Source organism: Prionailurus bengalensis, chromosome D4 (assembly GCF_016509475.1).
Source record: "Prionailurus bengalensis isolate Pbe53 chromosome D4, Fcat_Pben_1.1_paternal_pri, whole genome shotgun sequence".
Classification (NCBI taxonomy): domain Eukaryota; kingdom Metazoa; phylum Chordata; class Mammalia; order Carnivora; family Felidae; genus Prionailurus; species Prionailurus bengalensis.
In genome coordinates this window covers 40,747,936-40,765,051 of record NC_057359.1, presented here as the reverse complement: position 1 = coordinate 40,765,051, position 17,116 = coordinate 40,747,936, and the positions used below count along the sequence as shown (strand labels likewise).

General features: G+C 37.8%; 1 protein-coding gene across 1 annotated transcript in view; it reads right to left on the bottom strand.

Moving 5' to 3' along the window:
• The window catches only part of CCDC171 (coiled-coil domain containing 171), a 315,466-nt gene that overhangs the window by 225,874 nt on the left and 72,476 nt on the right, over positions 1–17,116 (bottom strand). The window contains 1 exon segment of the mRNA XM_043566993.1: positions 7,457–7,595. Within this exon segment, the coding sequence (XP_043422928.1) occupies positions 7,457–7,595 (139 nt within the window).

Genomic DNA, 17,116 nt, shown 5'->3' with positions numbered 1-17,116 from the left:
TCAACAAGGCATATCATAGTCAAATTCACAAAATACTCAGGCAAGGAGAGAATCATGAAAGCAGCAAGGGAAAAAAAGTCCCTAACCTACAAGGGAAGACAAATCAGGTTTGCAGCAGACCTATCCACAGAAACTTGGCAGACCAGAAAGGAGTGGCAGGATATATTCAGTGTGCTGAATCAGAAAAATATGGAGCCAAGAATTCTTCATCCAGCAAGGCTGTCATTCAAAATAGAAAGAGAGATAAAAAGTTTCCCACACAAACAAAAATTAAAGGAGTTTTTGACCACTAAACCAGCCCTGCAAGAAATTTTAAGGGGGACTCCCTGAGGGGAGAAAAGATGAAAATATATATATAAATAAATAAATACCAAAAGCAACAAAAAATTAGAAAGGACCAGAGAACACCACCAGAAACTCCAACTCTACAAGCATCATAATGGCAATAAATTCATATCTTTCAGTACTCACTCTAAACATCAATGGGCTCAATGCTCCAATCAAAAGACATAGGGTAACACAATGGATAAGAAAACAAGATCCATCTATATGCTGTTTACAAGAGATCCACTTTAGACCTAAAGACACCTACAAATTGAAAATAAGGGGATGGAGAACCATCTATCATGCTAATGGTCAACAAAAGAAAGCCAGAGTAGCCATACTTATATCAGACAATCCAGACTTTAAAATAAAGACTGTATCAAGAGATGCAGAAGGGCATTATATCATAATCAAGGGGTCTATAGACCAAGAAGACCTAACAATTGTAAACATTTATGCGCCAAATGTGGGAGATAATCAATTAATCACAAACATAAAGAAACTCATAAATAGTAATACCACAATAGTAGGAGACTTCAACACCCCACTCACAGCAATTGACAGATCATCTAATCAAAAAATCAACAAGGAAACAATGGCTTTGAATGACACATTGGACCAGATGGACTTAACAGATATATTCAGAACATTTCATCCTAAAGCAGCGGAATATACATTCTTCTCCAGGGCACATGGAACGTTCTCCAGAATAGATCATATACTGGGACACAAATCAGCCCTAAGTAAGTACAAAAAGATTGAGATCATACCGTGCATATTTTCAGACCACAATGCTATGAAACTCGAAATCAACAACAAGAAAAAATTTGGAAAGGTAACAAATACTTGAAGACTGAAGAACATCCTACTAAAGAATGAATGGGCTAACCAAGCAGTTAAAAAAGAAATTTAAAAGTATATGGAAGTCAATGAAAACGACAGCACCACAACCCAAAACATGTAGGGTACAGCAAAGGCGGTCATAAGATGAAAGTATATATCCAGGCCTTCCTAAAGAAGGAAGAAAGGTCTCAGATACACAACCTAACCTTACAACTTGAAAAGCTTGAAAAAGAACAGCAAATAAAACCCAAAACCAGCAGAAGACAGGAAATAATAAAGATTAGAGCAGAAATTAATGCTATTGAAACCAAAAAAAAAAAAAACAGGAGAACAGATCAATGAAACCAGAAGCTGGTTCTTTGAAAGAATTAACAAAATTGATAAACCACTAGCCAGTTTGATCAAGAAGAAAAAGGAAAGGACCCAAATAAGTAAAATCAAGAATGAAAGAGGAGAAATCACAACCAACACAACAGAAATAAAAACAATAATAAGAGAATATTATGAGCAATTATATGCCAATAAAATGGGCAATCTGGAAGAAATGGACAAATTCCTAGAAACATATACACTACAAAGACTGAAACAGGAAGAAATAGAAAATTTGAACAGACCCATAACCAGTAAGGAAATGGAATTAGTAACAAAAAATCTGCCAAAACACAAGAGTCCAGGGCCAGATGCCTTTCCAGAGGAATTCTACCAAACATTCAAGGAAGAGTTAACACCTATTCTCTTGAAACTGTTCCAAAATATAGAAACAGAAGGAAAACTTCCAAACTCTATGAAGCCAGCATTACCTCGATTCCAAAACCAGACAGAGACCCCACTAAAAAGGAGAACTATAGACCAATTTCCCTGATGAGCATGGATGCAAAAATCCTCAACAAGATATTAGCCAACTGGATCCAACAATACATCAAAAAAATTATTCACCACGACCAAGTGGGATTTATACCTGGGATGCAGGGCTGGTTCAATATCCACAAAACAATTAATGTGATTCATCACATCAATAAAAGAAAGGACAAGAACCATATGATCCTTTCGATAGACACAGAGAAAGCCTTTGACAAAATACAGCATCCTTTCTTGATAAAAACCCTCAAGAAAGTAGGGATAGAAGGATCATACCTTGAGATGGTAAAAGCCATATATGAGTGACTCAACACTAATACCATCCTCAATGGGGAAAAACTGAGAGCTTTCCCCCTAAGGTCACTCTCTCCAGTTATTCAACATAGTATTGGAAGTCTTAGCCTCTGCAATCAGACAACACAAACTAATAAAAGGCATCCAAATCAGCCAGGAGGAGGTCAAACTTTCACTCTTCACAGACAACACGCTACTCTATATGGAAAACCCTAAAGATTCCACCAAAAAACTGCTAGGACTCATTCATAAATTCAGCACAGTTGCAGGATATAAAATCAATGCACAGAAATCGGTTGCATTCCTGTTCACCAACAATGAAGTGACAGAAAGAGAAATCAAGGAATCCATCCCATTTACAGTTGCACCAAAACCCATAAAATACCTAGGAATAAATCTAACCAAAAGGTGAAAAATCTATACACTGAAAACGATAGAAAGCTTATGAAAGAAATTGAAGAAGACACAAAGAAACGGAAAAAGATTCCATGCTCCTGGATAGGAAGAAAAAATATTGCTAAAATGTCGATACTACCCAAAGCAATCTACATATTCAATGTGATCCCTATCAAAGTAACACCAGCATTCTTCACAGAGCTAGAACAAATAATCCTAAAATTTGTATGGAACCAGAAAAGACCCCAAATAGCCAAAGCAATTTTGAAAAAGAAAACCAAAGCAGGAGGCATCACAATCTCGGACTTCAAGCTATACTACAAAATTGTAATCATCAAGACAGTATGGTACTGGCACAAGAAGAGACACTCAGATCAATGGAACAGAATAGAGAACCCAGAAATGGACCCACAAACATACGCCCAACTAATCTTTGACAAAGCAGGAAAGAATATCCAATGGAATAAAGACAGTCTCAACAGCAAGTGGTGCTGGGAAAACTGGACGGCAACATGCAGAAGAATGAACCTGAACCACTTTCTTACACCATACACAAAATGGATGAAAGACCTCAATGTAAGACAGGAAGCCATCAAAATCCTCAAGGAGAAAGTAGGAAAAAACCTCTTTGATCTTGGTCGCAGCAATTTCTTACTCAACACATCTCCAGAGGCAAGGGAAACAAAAGCAAAAATGAACTACTGGGACCTCATCAAAATAAAAAGCTTCTGCACAGAGAAGGAAACAATCAGCAAAACTAAAAGGCAACCGACAGAATGGGAGAAGGTATTTGCAAATGACATATCAGATAAAGGGTTAGTATCCAAAATCTACAAAGAACTTATCAAACTCAACACCCAAAAAACAAATAATCCAGTGAAGAAATGGGCAAAAGACATGAGTAGACACTTCTCCAAAGAAGACATCCAGATGGCCAACCGACACGTGAAAATATGCTCAACATCACTCACCATCAGGGAAATACAAATCAAAACCACAATGAGATACCACTTGACACCTGTCAGAATGGCTAACATTAACACCTCTGGCAACAACAGATGTTGGCAAGGATGTGGAGAAAGAGGATCTCTTTTGCATTGTTGGTGGGAATGCAAGCTGGTGCAGCCACTCTGGAAAACAGTATGGAGGTTCCTCAAAAAAACAAAAATAGAACTACCCTACGACCGAGCAATTGCACTACTAGGCATTTATCCAAGGGATACAGGTGTGCTGTTTCAAAGGGACACATGCCCCCCCATGTTTATAGCAGCACTATCAACAATGTCCAAAGTATGGAAAGAGTCCAAATGTCCATCAATGGATGAATGGATAAAGAAGATGCAGCATATATGTACAATGGAGTATTACTCGGCAATCAAAAAGAATGAAATCTTGCCATTTGCAACTAGGTGGATAGAACTGGTGGGTATTATGCTAAGTGAAATTAGTCAGAGAAAGACAAAAATCATATGACTTCACTCATCTGCGGACTTTAAGAGACAAAACAGATGAACATAAGGGAAGGGAAACAAAAATAATATAAAAACAGGGAGGGGGACAAAATAGAAGAGACTCATAAATATGGAGAACAAACTGAGGGTTGCTGGAGGGGTTGTGGGAGGGGGGATGGGCTAAATGGGTAAGGGGCATTTAAGGAATCTACTCCTGAAATCATTGTTGCACTATGTGCTAACTAACTTGGATGTAAATTTTAAAAAATAAAAAATAAAGTTAAATTACAAATAAATTAATTTAATTTAATTTAATTTAAAAAATAAATAATAAAAGCAGACTGAATTAAAAAGCTTTTTTTTCATTAAATAATTTTTGAATTTCATATTATGGCCAGGTAAAGAGATAGAGAACAATAGTTCTTTTTTTTTCTTTTTTAAAAAAAAATTGTTTTTAATGTTTATTTATTTTTGAGGCAGGTAGAGGCAGAGCATGAACGGGGGAGGGTCAGAGAGAGAGGGAGAGACAGAATCTGAAACAGGCTCCAGGCTCTGAGCTGTTAGCCCAGAGCCTGACGCGGGGCTCGAACTCACTGATCGCGAGATCATGACCTGAGCCAAAGTCGGACACTTAATCCACTGAGCCACCCAGGCACCCCGAGAACAATAGTTCTAATCAGAAAACAGAACAAGTCAGAAAGCTCATTACGAGGAAGGGAAAGAAAAGCAACAAGAGGAGCAAAAGAAACAGAAAGATGAAAGAAAAATATGACACAAAGCTATGGATTTAATAGAAATGAGAAAAGAGAGGAAAGTACGAATAGTCAGGTTGAACCATATAAACTGGAGATCACTTAGGTACAACCTGAATAAGTTTTCTGAACATCCCATAAGCTCTGCAGCAAGGACTATTATTCACAGAGCAACAACATTTAGTAATCCATTAAGCTTTGAAGAAACAATCAGCCTGCAATCTTTCACGCTATGATCAGAACAATAGTGCTTTACAGGATGAGACCCAAACAAGCAAGTAGACCCAAACAAGGCTGCAACGTGCCTTACTTCAGATCATGTGCCACACTGCAAAGCTGAAAAATAAAAACTTGTTGGCACCAAGTAAAAAAATTATTTTAATATTTTTTAATTCTTTTATGTTTATTTATTTTTGAGAGAAAGAGACAGACAGAGACAGAAACAAAGCAAAGGAAAGGTCAAAGAGAGACAGAGAGGGAGACACAGAATCCAAAGCAAGCTCCAGGCTCTGAGCTGTCAGCACAGAGCCCGATGTGGGGCTCAAACTCACGAGCCATGAGATCACAACCTAAGCCAAAGTTGGCGCTTAACCGACTGAGCCACCCAGGCACCCCCCAAGTAAAATTTTTTAATCACAAAGCACTAGTATCCTCTATGGTGAAAAACCCAGGCTGCTTTTATTTTGCACCTTGTCACTGGAGTGCTAGAAGGCTAAATTAGGAAAATTCATGCAACTTATGTTTGTGACTATCTTCCCTGTTACATTCTTAGTCATAACTGGCTAACTTTCCAAACTACTGAAAACAGGGTCCCTAAGCAAGAAGCCCAAATCCATGACTCAGCTCGATGGCTCTCACATGTTTTTCTCCACCACTGATTCACCTCCTGAACCAGGAGCTAAGAGGTAGGATAGCCCATGAAATTTAGGGTAGCACATAAGAGTGAACAGACAGTAAAGTATGCTACACAGAGAGCTCTAAACTTATCTAAAATCCACAACCAAAGTACTCAAACTACTAATTTAACCAAACAGCAAAAAAATAATAGCAGTCCCTGAATCAGAACACATTGAATATCTTGGGTTGAATGAAGACTGTACAAAACATTAAATAATTTGAAAGTGACAGAGTATAACTTTTATCCCAACACTACCTTTCTATCTGAGCAGCACTGATTAGGCCACCACTTCTTAATATAACCCAGAGTCTCTATCTTTTTTGACACGGGGAAAAAAAAACCATTCATTTTCTTCAATAACGGATATCACTAAGAGTTTAAAGTGAAGTAGCCAGTATCTGCAGAAGGTATACATGTGGGGACAAGACAAAGAAGAAACAAGGTATCACTCTAGATTTTATGCCCTTGGGATTCCCAGCAAATGCAGAATAGCAGTGTGCTGCATCAGCCAAATAAATGCATCCAATAAATGTTTATGGAAGCACGCACTATGGTAGAATCTTGGTATGTAAAATGAATTGTTAACCTCAATGCATTCACAATCTCATGGGAGAGATACACGTACCAGATTTGGGTGAGTGTTATGCTAAACTGTGGTGAAGATGCTAAACTAAGTACTAAGGAAACACAAAGTTGGGAAAAGGAAAAATTCTGACTAGTAGGATGGGAGAGTGGGAAAGATGGAATCATGGAAGGCATCACAGATTGCAAGATGTCAGAACAGAGCATTACAGGATACATAGGAGTTTACTAAAGGGGAAAAAAATAGGGCATTAAAGGTTACATAGGAGTTTACTAAAGGAAAAAAAATTAGGGCATTACAGGATACATAGGAGTTTACTAAAGAAAAAAAAAGCAGTTCAGTCAATGTGGGTCCAAAAAATGAACAGCCTTAAAAAGCAGGAAGATACAAAAATATACAATGTGTTTAGGAAGCCAAGAGCACGCTAATGTGGCTGAAGCAAGATAAGAGGGCTAATGGAAAGAGAAGAAGCTGAAAGAGTTAACACGGAGTCACAAAGCCAGGGCCTTAGATTGTATGACAAGAAGCTGAACTTCATTCTGAAAACAACAAGCAGACATTGATGGTTTTTTAATAAAGTGAGGGTGACAAGATCAGATCAATATCTTAGGAAGACAAATGTGGTGATGGTGTGAAAGCTTGATTATTGGGGAATGGAAACAAAATGATCAGGTACAAAATGACTACAAAAGGGAGTCTTTGAAATCATTAGATTTATTGATTATAAACCCTGACCCCCTCTCATCTTGGTATCATTGTTCTATGCACCGAAAAAAAAAAAAAGCAAGAAAAAGGTAAGCCCCTGAATAAATTCTAAAATATTCTACAATTCAGTTTTCACTAATTTGACTAGTTTTCCCAATTTTTCTAAAGAAGAGATGATTCTTACATATATCTTTGTTGTATTCAGCATCTCTGGTTTCAAAATTTTCTATCAATGTCCTAAAATTACTTTCATACTATTATCTCATGGCATGTAGTGAGGGGAAAAAACCTGTTAAACATCAGATTTGACCCAATAAAGTAATTGCCATAGGGTTTTCTTTTTTATCCTTACCATTACAAGTTCTTCCTGTAATTCACTGTAACTTTTTTCATTATACTGGAGTCTCTTTGAAAGGTCTATAATTGCTTTCTTCTGTTCCTCGATCTCTTCATTTAGTTTCTTGTTTTTGGAGAAATACTCTCTTTCTAATCTGAAAAGTTAAAGTGTCAGAGCAGACTTTTCAAATATGGTTTTATCAAGTCCTATTACATAGCTTTAACATGACTGGCAGATGTATTATCTATCATGTGTTTGTGCCAAAGGCTTTTAAAGGCCACCTCTCGTTTTTCCGAACAGAAAGGATTGCATATTCTTAAATGAAAGACTTTAAAGGAATAATACCTTGCCCCTTTGTTAGAAGGTATTTTACTATGCCCAAGGTTATAAGCAAAATCGATTTGGTTAGCGTTGATTTGGTCTCACCATTATCTTTGATGAACAAAACCCACACACCACAGTTCAGTTAGCTCAGAAACTGCCTCAAGACAGAAAACAGTTCTATCAAACAATTTTCAGATTAAAATACAACACTGGAAACGGAACAAATGCTTTATTCGTGAATGTCCTTGCAAGTGGAACTTAGTGTGATGGCACAGAAAATCCAAAAGAAAGAATCCTCAAAACACATTCATATTCACGACTGAAACACATAGAATTCTTTACTTTTCTTTCTTTTTCAAGTTTGTATTTAAATTCTCGTTAGTTAACATACAGTGCAATGTTAGTTTCAGGTGTAGGATATAGTGATTCATCACTTATAAACAACACCCGGTGCTCAGCACAAGTGCCCTCCTTAATACCCATCACCCATTTAGCCCATCTTCCACCCACCTCCCTCCAGCAGCCTTCAGTTTGTTCTCTATAGTTACAAGTCTGTTTCTTGGTTTGCCTCTGTCTTTTTTTTTCCCCTCGTCTCTTTTTTTATGTTCATCTGTTTTGTTTCTTAAATCCCACATATGAGTGAAATCATATGGTATTTGTTTTTCTCTGACTTATTTCACTTTGCATAATACTCTCTAGCTCCACCCACATCATTGCAAATGTCAAGATTTCATTCTTTTTGATGGCTGAGTAATATCCCACTATGTATGTGTTTGTGTGTGTAAATACACACACATATACAGCACCTCTTCTTTATCCATTCATCAGTCAATGGACATTTGGGCTCTTTCCATAAATTGGCTATTGTTGATAGTGCTGCTGTAAAAACTGTGGTGCTGGAACCCCTTCGAATCAGGATTTTTGTATACTTTGAGTAAATACCTAGTAGTTCAATTGCTGGATCATAGGGTAATTCTACTTTTAACTTTCTGAGTATCCTCCATACTGTTTTCCAGAGTGGCTGCATCAATTTGCATTCCCAGCAACAGCGCAAGAGGGTTCCCCTTTCTCTGCATCCTTGGCAACACCTATTGTTTCTTATGTTGCTAATTTTAGCCATTCTGACAGGTGTGAGGTGGCAGCTCATCATGGTTTTGATTTGTATTTCCCTGATAATGAGTGATGTTGAGCATCTTTTCATGTGTCAGTCATTTGGATGTTTTCTTTGGAAAAATGTCCATTCATATCTTCTGCCCATTTGGGATTATTTGTTTGTTGGGTGTTGAGTTTGATATGTTCTTTATGGATTTTGATACTAACCCTTTATCAGAGAAGTCATTTACAAATATCTTCTCCCATTACAAAGGTTGTCTTTTGGTTTTGTTGATTGTTTCCGTCACTTTGTACAACATGTTTACCTTGGTGAAGTCCCAATAGTTTATTTTTGCTTTTGTTTCCCTTGCCTCAGAAGACCTATCCAGTAAGAAGTTATTACAGATGATGTCAAAGAAGCCTGTGTTCTCCCCTAGGATGTTGATGATTTCCTGTCTCACATTTAGGTCTTTCATCCATTTTGAATTTATTTTTGTGTATGGTATAAGAAAGTGGTCCAGTTTCACTCTTTTGCAAGTTGCTGTCCACTTTACCCAACACCATTTGTTGAAGAGACTGTCTTTTTTTCATTGGATATTCTTTCCCGCTTTGTCGAAGATTGGTTGACCATACAGTTGTGGTTCCATTTCTGGATTTTCTATTCTGTTCCATTGATCTATGTGTTTGTTTTTGTGCCGGTACCATACTGTCTTGATTGCTATAGCTTTGTAATATCAGTCTGAAATTGATGCTTCCAGCTTTGCTTTTCTTTTTCAAGACTGCTTTGGCTATTCAGAGTCTTTCATAGTTACATACAAATTTTAGGATTGTTTATTCTAGCTCTGTGAAAAATGCTAGTGGTATTTTGATAGGGATTGCATTAAATGTGCAGATTGTTTTGGGTAGTATAGACATTTTAACAATATTTGTTCTTCCCATCCACAAGCATGAAATGTTTTTCCATTTTTTTGTGTCATCTTCAATTTCCTTCATCAGTATTTTATAGTTTTCAGAGTACAGACCTTTTACCTCTTCAGTTAGGTTTAATCCTAAGTATCTTATGATTTTTGGTGAGATTGTAAATGGGATCAATTTCTTTATTTCTCTTTCTGCTGTTTCATTATTGGAGTATAGAAATGCAACAGATTTCTGTATGTTGTTGATATTATATCCTGCAACTTTACTGAATTTGTGCATCAGTTCTAGCAATTTTTTGGCGGAGTCCTTGGGTTTTCTACATAGAGTATCATGTCATCTGAAAATAGTGAAAGTTTAACTTTTTCCTTGCCAATTTGGATGACTTTTATTTCTTTTTTGTTGTCTGATTGCTTAGGCTAGGACTTCCAGTACTATGTTAAAAAACTGGTGAAAGTGGACCTCACTACTTTGTTCTTTTTGTATTATTTTTTTTTATTTTTTAGTGTTTTATTTATTTTTGAGAGAGAGCCAGAGACAGAGAGAGAGAGAGTGAGCATGGGTGGGGGAGGGGCAGAAAGAGAGAGAGAAAGAGAGAGAGAGAGAGAGACAAAGAATCTGAAGCAGGCTTCAGGCTGTGAGCTATCAGCACAGAACCAGACATGGGGCTTGAACTCATGAACCGTGAGATCATGACCTGAGCCAAAGTCAGACGCTTAGCTGACTGAGCCACCCAGGTGCCCCCTCCCTATCTTATCCTTAACCATGGAGGAAAAGCTCTCAGCTGTTTCCCCACTGAGAATGATATTAGTTGTGGGTATGCTATATATGGCTTCTATTACATTGAGGTATATTCCCTCAAAACCTACTTTTTGAGGGTTAGGGCACCTGGGTGGCTCAATCAGTTAAGCATCTGACTTCGGCTCAGGTCATGCTGACAGCTCAGAGCCTGGAGCCCGCTTCAGATTCTGTGTCTCCCTCTCTCACTGCACCCCCCCCCTCAAAAATAAATAAACATTAAAAAAGTTTTTTAAAAACCTACTTTGTTGAGGGTTTTTATCAAGAATGGATGTTATACTTTGTCAAATGCTTTTTCTGCATCTATTCAGAGGTTCTTATGGTTCTTATCCTCTCTTTCATTAATGTGGTGTATCATGTTAATTGATTTGCAAATATTGAACCACCCCTGCAGCCCAGGTATAAATCCCACTTGATCGTGGCAAATGATTTTTTTAATGTACTGTTGGATTCAATTTGCGACTATTTTGTTGAGAATTTTTATGCCCATATTCATCGCTGATATTGGCCTATAGTTCTCTTTTTTAGTGGAGTCTTTGTCTGGTTTTGGAATCAGAGTAATGCTGACCTCATAGAATAAGTTTGGAAGTTTTCCTTCCATTTCTATTTTTTGGAATAGTTTGAGAAGAATAGGTATTAAGTCTTCTTTGAATGTTTGGTAGAGGGGCGCCTGGGTGGCGCAGTCGGTTAAGCGTCCAACTCTTGATCTCGGCTCAGGTCATGATCTTGCAGTGTGAGTTTGAGCCCCGCATCAGGCTCTGCGCTGTTAGTGCACAGCCTCCTTGGGATTCTGTCTCTCCCTCTCTCTCTGCCCCTCCCCGACTTGTGCACGCACATTCGCTCTCTCTCTGTTTCGCTCCCTCTCTCAAAATAAATAAACTTAAATAAATAAATAAAGTTTGGTAGACAGGCAATTGAGTTTGGCTCAGACAACTGAGCAACCAGCTCCTGACTTTGGCTCAGGTCATGATCTCACGGTTCATGAGTTCAAGCCCCATGTCAGGCTCCACACTGACAGTGAGGAGGCTGCTTGGGATTCTCTCTCTCTCTCTGCCCCTCCTCTGCCCTCTCTCTCCCTCAATCTCTCCAAATAAATAAATAAAATTTTAAAATAAATAAATAAATACATAAATGTTTGACAGAATTCCCCTGTGGAGCCATCAGGCCCTGGACTTTTGTTTGCTAGCAAATTTTTGATTACCGATTCAATTTCTTTGCTGGTTATCAGTCTGTTCAATTTTTCTATTTCTTCCTGTTTCAGTTTTGGTAGTTTATATGTTACTAGACATTTATTCATTTCTTCAAAATTGTTCAATTTGTTGGCATATAATTTTTCATAATATTCTCTTGTAATTGTTTGTATTTCTGTCATATTGATTGTTGATTTCTTTTTTCTCATTTGTGATTCTATTTGTTTGGGTCCTTTATCTTTTCTTTTTGATAAGTTTAGCTCAGGGTTATCAATTTTCTTAATTTTTTGAAAGAACCAGCTCCTGGTTTCATTGATCTGTTCTACTGGGTTGTTGTTTTTTTTTTTTTTTTTTTTCCATTTCTATATCATTTATTTCTGCCCTATCGTCATTATTTGCCTTCATCTGCTGGCTGTAGGCTTCATTTGTTGTTCTTTCTCCAGCCCGTTTAGGTGTAAGGTTAGGTTGTTTGTTTGAGATTTCTCTGGCTTCTTGAGGCAGACCTGTCTTGCTACACACTTCTGTCTTAGGACCACTTTTGCTGCATCCCAAAGGTTTTGGACCACTGTGTTTTCATTTGTTTCCATGTATTTTCTTATTTCTTCTTTCATTTCCTGGTTGATCCATTCATCCTTTAGTAGGATGAATGTATTTGTGGTCTTTCCAGATTTTTTCTTGTGATTAGCTTCAAGTTTCATAGAGTTGTGGTTGGAAAATATGCAATGGTATGATTTCAATCTTTTTGTACTTGCTGAGGCTTGATTTGTGACCTAGTATGGGATCTATTCTGGTGAAAGGGATGACAGTGACAGGGAGCCTAAAAAATAATTTGTTCAGAATGGAGAAGGTGGAGAGAAGAGTCCAGAATGGATGTCTCCTACAAGAAACTTAAAACAATAGAATTGCTGAGGTGTAGGAACATAATGAGAGATTTTCAGTCCTGTTAGAGAGTAATTTAAGAGTAATTCAGTAATTGGTGCATATAAACTAATCCAATTTAAAATGAGGCAATTACTAACTATTCCTTCATTTGATAATTGAGCAAATCTTTACTTAGCAGCTCTTAAGTGCCAGGAACTATTCTAGGCATTGGGAGATAGCAATGAACAAAACAAATATCCCATCCATGTAAGAGGAAAGACAATAAGCAACAAAGAATATCATAAATTGTCCTATGAAGAGAAATAAAGATGAGTTACCAAAAAAAAAAAAGTTACAGAAAAAAAAAATACGCCAAAATATAACCCCACAGAAAGGATGAGAGGAGGGAAGGAATAAGTGTGCTGTGTGGGAAAAGGGGTACAATGGAGATAAGTAAGTGGGAGCCAACAGACCATCTGTAAAGGTGGAAATTGAAAACACGGCAGGATATGCATGTTATTCAGAAATATGAGGTTATATCAGAAGAAACAGCAATAAGAATTAAAAGCAGTATGGGGCACCTGGGTGGCTCAGTCAGTTAAGCGTCCGACTTCGGCTCAGGTCATGATCTCACAGTCCATGGGTTCGAGCCCCGGGTCGGGCTCTGTGCTGACAGCTCAGAGCCTGGAGCCTGCTTCAGATTCTGTGTCTCCTTCTCTCTCTGCCCCTCCACTGCTTGCACACTGTCTCTCTCTCTCTCTCTCTCTCTCTCTCTCTCAAAAATAAGAACATTAAAAATTTTTTTATTGAAGAATTAAAAACAGTTGCTTCAAAGGAGTGGAAACTGGTAGTAGAGAGCAAGGGGTATGAAACTGCTGACCTTGAAGTACTATTTTACTTTTCAGACTACATACAAGATTTTGTCAAAATCACAGTTTCAGTTAAAAGTTATGATTACTCAGTGAATATAAAATTAAATGCCTCTGTCATTTGGGGCTGAGTTCATGTTCAAACTAGGTCCACTGAAATGGGGGACACTCCTCACTGCCAGCAATGTAATGCACAACCCAAGAAATCATCGGTTCCTGGGCTTCTTGAAAAGCCCCACCAAGGGCAATGAGTTGGGCGGGGGTATAATGAAGGGAGCCCCATCTCTTTGAATTCCGAAGAAGGACTAGGACTTGGCAGGTGGAGGATTTAGGCAAGAAAGAGAAGGGAGAGGAAGGAAACCTATAGTTAAGATGCTTTCTTTCCTACTAGATTCCCAGGCTATTATTTTTTTAAAGAGCTCAGCTAAGTGGTGCTGGGGTGGCAGTCAGTTAGGCTTCTGACTCTTGATTTCGGCTCAGGTTGTAATCTCACAGTTTGTGACATCAAGCCCCATCTCGGCCTCTGTGCTGACAGCACAGAGCCTGGAGGAGATTCTCTCTCTCCCTCTCTCTCTGCCAGTCCCTGCTCACACACTCTCTCTCAAAATAAACATTTTTTAAAAATCAAAAAAAAATGCAAATAAAAATAAAAGAGCTGAGCTAAGAACTTCACCACAGACTGTTTTAACAAATAACCATCTTTGGTCTTTTATCCACCATGTAAGTAATAATTCTGCTAATAAATTTTAATACTTTTGTTATTTTTATGCTTTTGGATGTTATATTTAGAAAAATAAGGGAGTTCCTAAATATTGAGTGTAATGAAATAGATAAACTGAGATTCAGTCCATCTAATATCATATCTTTGAACAGTGTTTTTTGGTAATTAATTAATTTTTTTTTTTTAATTTTCATCCAAGTTAGTTAGCATATGGTGCAATAATGATTTCAGGAGTAGAACCCAGTGATTCATCCCCTACAAATAACATCCAATGCTCATCCCAGCAAGTGTCTTGCTTAATGCGCCTTGCCCATTTAGCCCATCCCTCCACCCAAAACCCCTCCAGCAACTCTCAGCCTGTTATCTATATTTAAGAGTCTCTTATGTTTTGCCCCCCTCCCTGTTTTTATATATTTTTGCGTCACTTTCCTATGTTCATCCGTTTTATATCTTAAATTCCACGTATGAGTTAAGTCATATATTTGTCTTTCTCTGACTAATTTTGCTTAGCATAATACACTCTCGTCCCATCCACATTGTTGCAAAAGGCAAGATTTCACTCTTTTTGACTTCCAAGTAATACTCCACTGTATGTATATACCACATCTTCTTTATCCATTCATCTGTCAATGGACATTTGGACTCTTTCCTTACTTTGGCTATTGTCAATAGTGCTACTATAAACATTGGGGTGCATGTGCCCTTTCGAAACAGCACTCCTGTATCCTTTGGATAAACACCTAGTAGTGCAATTGCTGGGTCGTAGGGTAGCTCTATTTTTAACTTTTGAGGAACCTCCATACTGTTTTTCAGAGTGGCTGCAGCAGTTTGCATTACGGCCAGCAGTACAAAAGGGTTCCTCTTTCTCCACATCCTTGCCAACATCTGTTGTTGTCTGAGTTGTTAATTTTAGCCATTCTGACTGGTATGAGGTGGTATCTCATTGTGGTTTTGATTTGTATTTCCCTGATGATGAGTGATGTGGAACATTTTTTCACGTGTCTGTTAGCCATCTGGATGTCTTCTTTGGAAAAATGTCTATTCATTTCTTTTGCCCATTTCTTCACTGGATTGTTTTTGGGGTGCTCAGTTTGATAAGCTCTCTATAGATTTTGGATACTAACCCTTTATTTGGTATGTCATTTGCAAATATCTTCTCCCATTCTGTCAACTGCCTTTTAGTTTTGCTGATTGTTTCCTTCGCTGTGCAGAAGCTTTTTATCTTCATGAGATCCCAATAGTTCATTTTTGTTTTTGTTTCCCTTGCCTCCAGGGACATGTTGAGTAAGAAGTTTCTGTGGCTGAGGTCAAAGAGGTTTTTGCCTGCTTTCTCCTCGAGGCTTTTGATGGCTTCCTGTCTTACGTTTAGGTCTTTCATCCATTTTGAGTGTATTTTTGTGTATGGTGTAAGAAAGTGGTCCAGGTTCATTCTTCTGCATGTCGCTGTCCAGTTTTCCCAGCACCATTTGCTGAAGACACTGTCTTTTTTCCATCGGATACTCTTTTCTGCTTCGTCAAAGATTAGTTGGCCATATGTTTGTGGGTCCATTTCTGGGTTCTCTTATTCTGTTCCATTGATCTATGTGTCTGTTTTTGTTCCAGTACCATACTGTCTTGATGATAACAGCTTTGTAATACATCTTGAAGTCCAGAATTGTGATGCCTCCAGCTATGGATTTCTTTTTCAGGATTGCTTTGGTTCTTTGGGGTCTTTCTAGTTCCATACAAATTTTATGATTGTTTATTCTAGCTCTATGAAGAATATTTGTGTTATTTTGATAGGGATTGCATTGAATATGTAGATTGCTTTGGGTAGTATCAACATTTTGACAAGATTTGTTCTTCCCGTCCATGAGCATGCGATATTTTTCCTTTTTTGTGTGTTGTCTTCAATTTCTTTAATAAGCTTTTTATACTTTTCAGTGTATAGATTTTTCACCTCTTTGGTTAGCTTTATTCCTAGGTATTTTATGATTTTTGGTGCAATTGTAAATGGGATCGATTCCTTGATTTCTCTTTCTGCTGCTTCATTAGCAGTGTATAGAAATGCAACCAGTTTTTGTGCATTGATTTCATGTCCTGCAACTTTGCTGAATTCATGAATCAGTTCTAGCATTTTTTTGGTGGAATCTTTTGGGTTTTCCATATAGAGTATCATCTCATCTGCAAAGAGTGAAAGTCTGACCTCCTCTTGGCCAATTGGGATGCCTTTAATTTCTTTTTGTTGTCTGATTGCTGAGGCTAGGACTTGCAGTGCTATGTTGAATAACAGTGGCAAGAGTGGACATCCCTGTCGTGTTCCTGACCTAAGGGGGAAAGCTCAGCTTTTTCCCATTGAGGATGATATTAGCAGAGGGTCTTTCATATATGGCTTTTATGATCTCAAGGTATGATCCTTCTATACCTACTTTCTTGAGGGTTTTTATCAAGAAAGGACGCTGTATTTTGTCAAAGGCTTTCTCTGCATCTATTGAGACAGTCATGTGCTTCTTGTCCTTTCTTTTATTAATGTGATGCATCACATTGACTGATTTGTGGATATTGAACCAGCCCTGTATCCCAGGTATAAATCCTACTTGATTTTAGTGAATAATTCTTTTAATATATTGTTGAATCCGGTTGGCTAGTATCTTGTTGAGAATTTTTGCATCTATGTTCATCAGGGAAATTGGTCTATAGTTCCCCTTTTTAGTGGGGTCTTTGGTTTTGGAATCAAGGTAATGCTGGCCTCGTAGAATGAGTTTGTAAGTTTTCCTTCCATTTCTATTTTTTGGAACAACTTCAAAAGAATAGGTGTTAATTCTTTTTTAAATGTTTGGTAGACTTCTCCTGGAAAGCCATCCGTCCCTGGCCTCCTTGGGAGATTTTTGATTACTAATTCAATTTCTTTACTGGTTACAGGTGT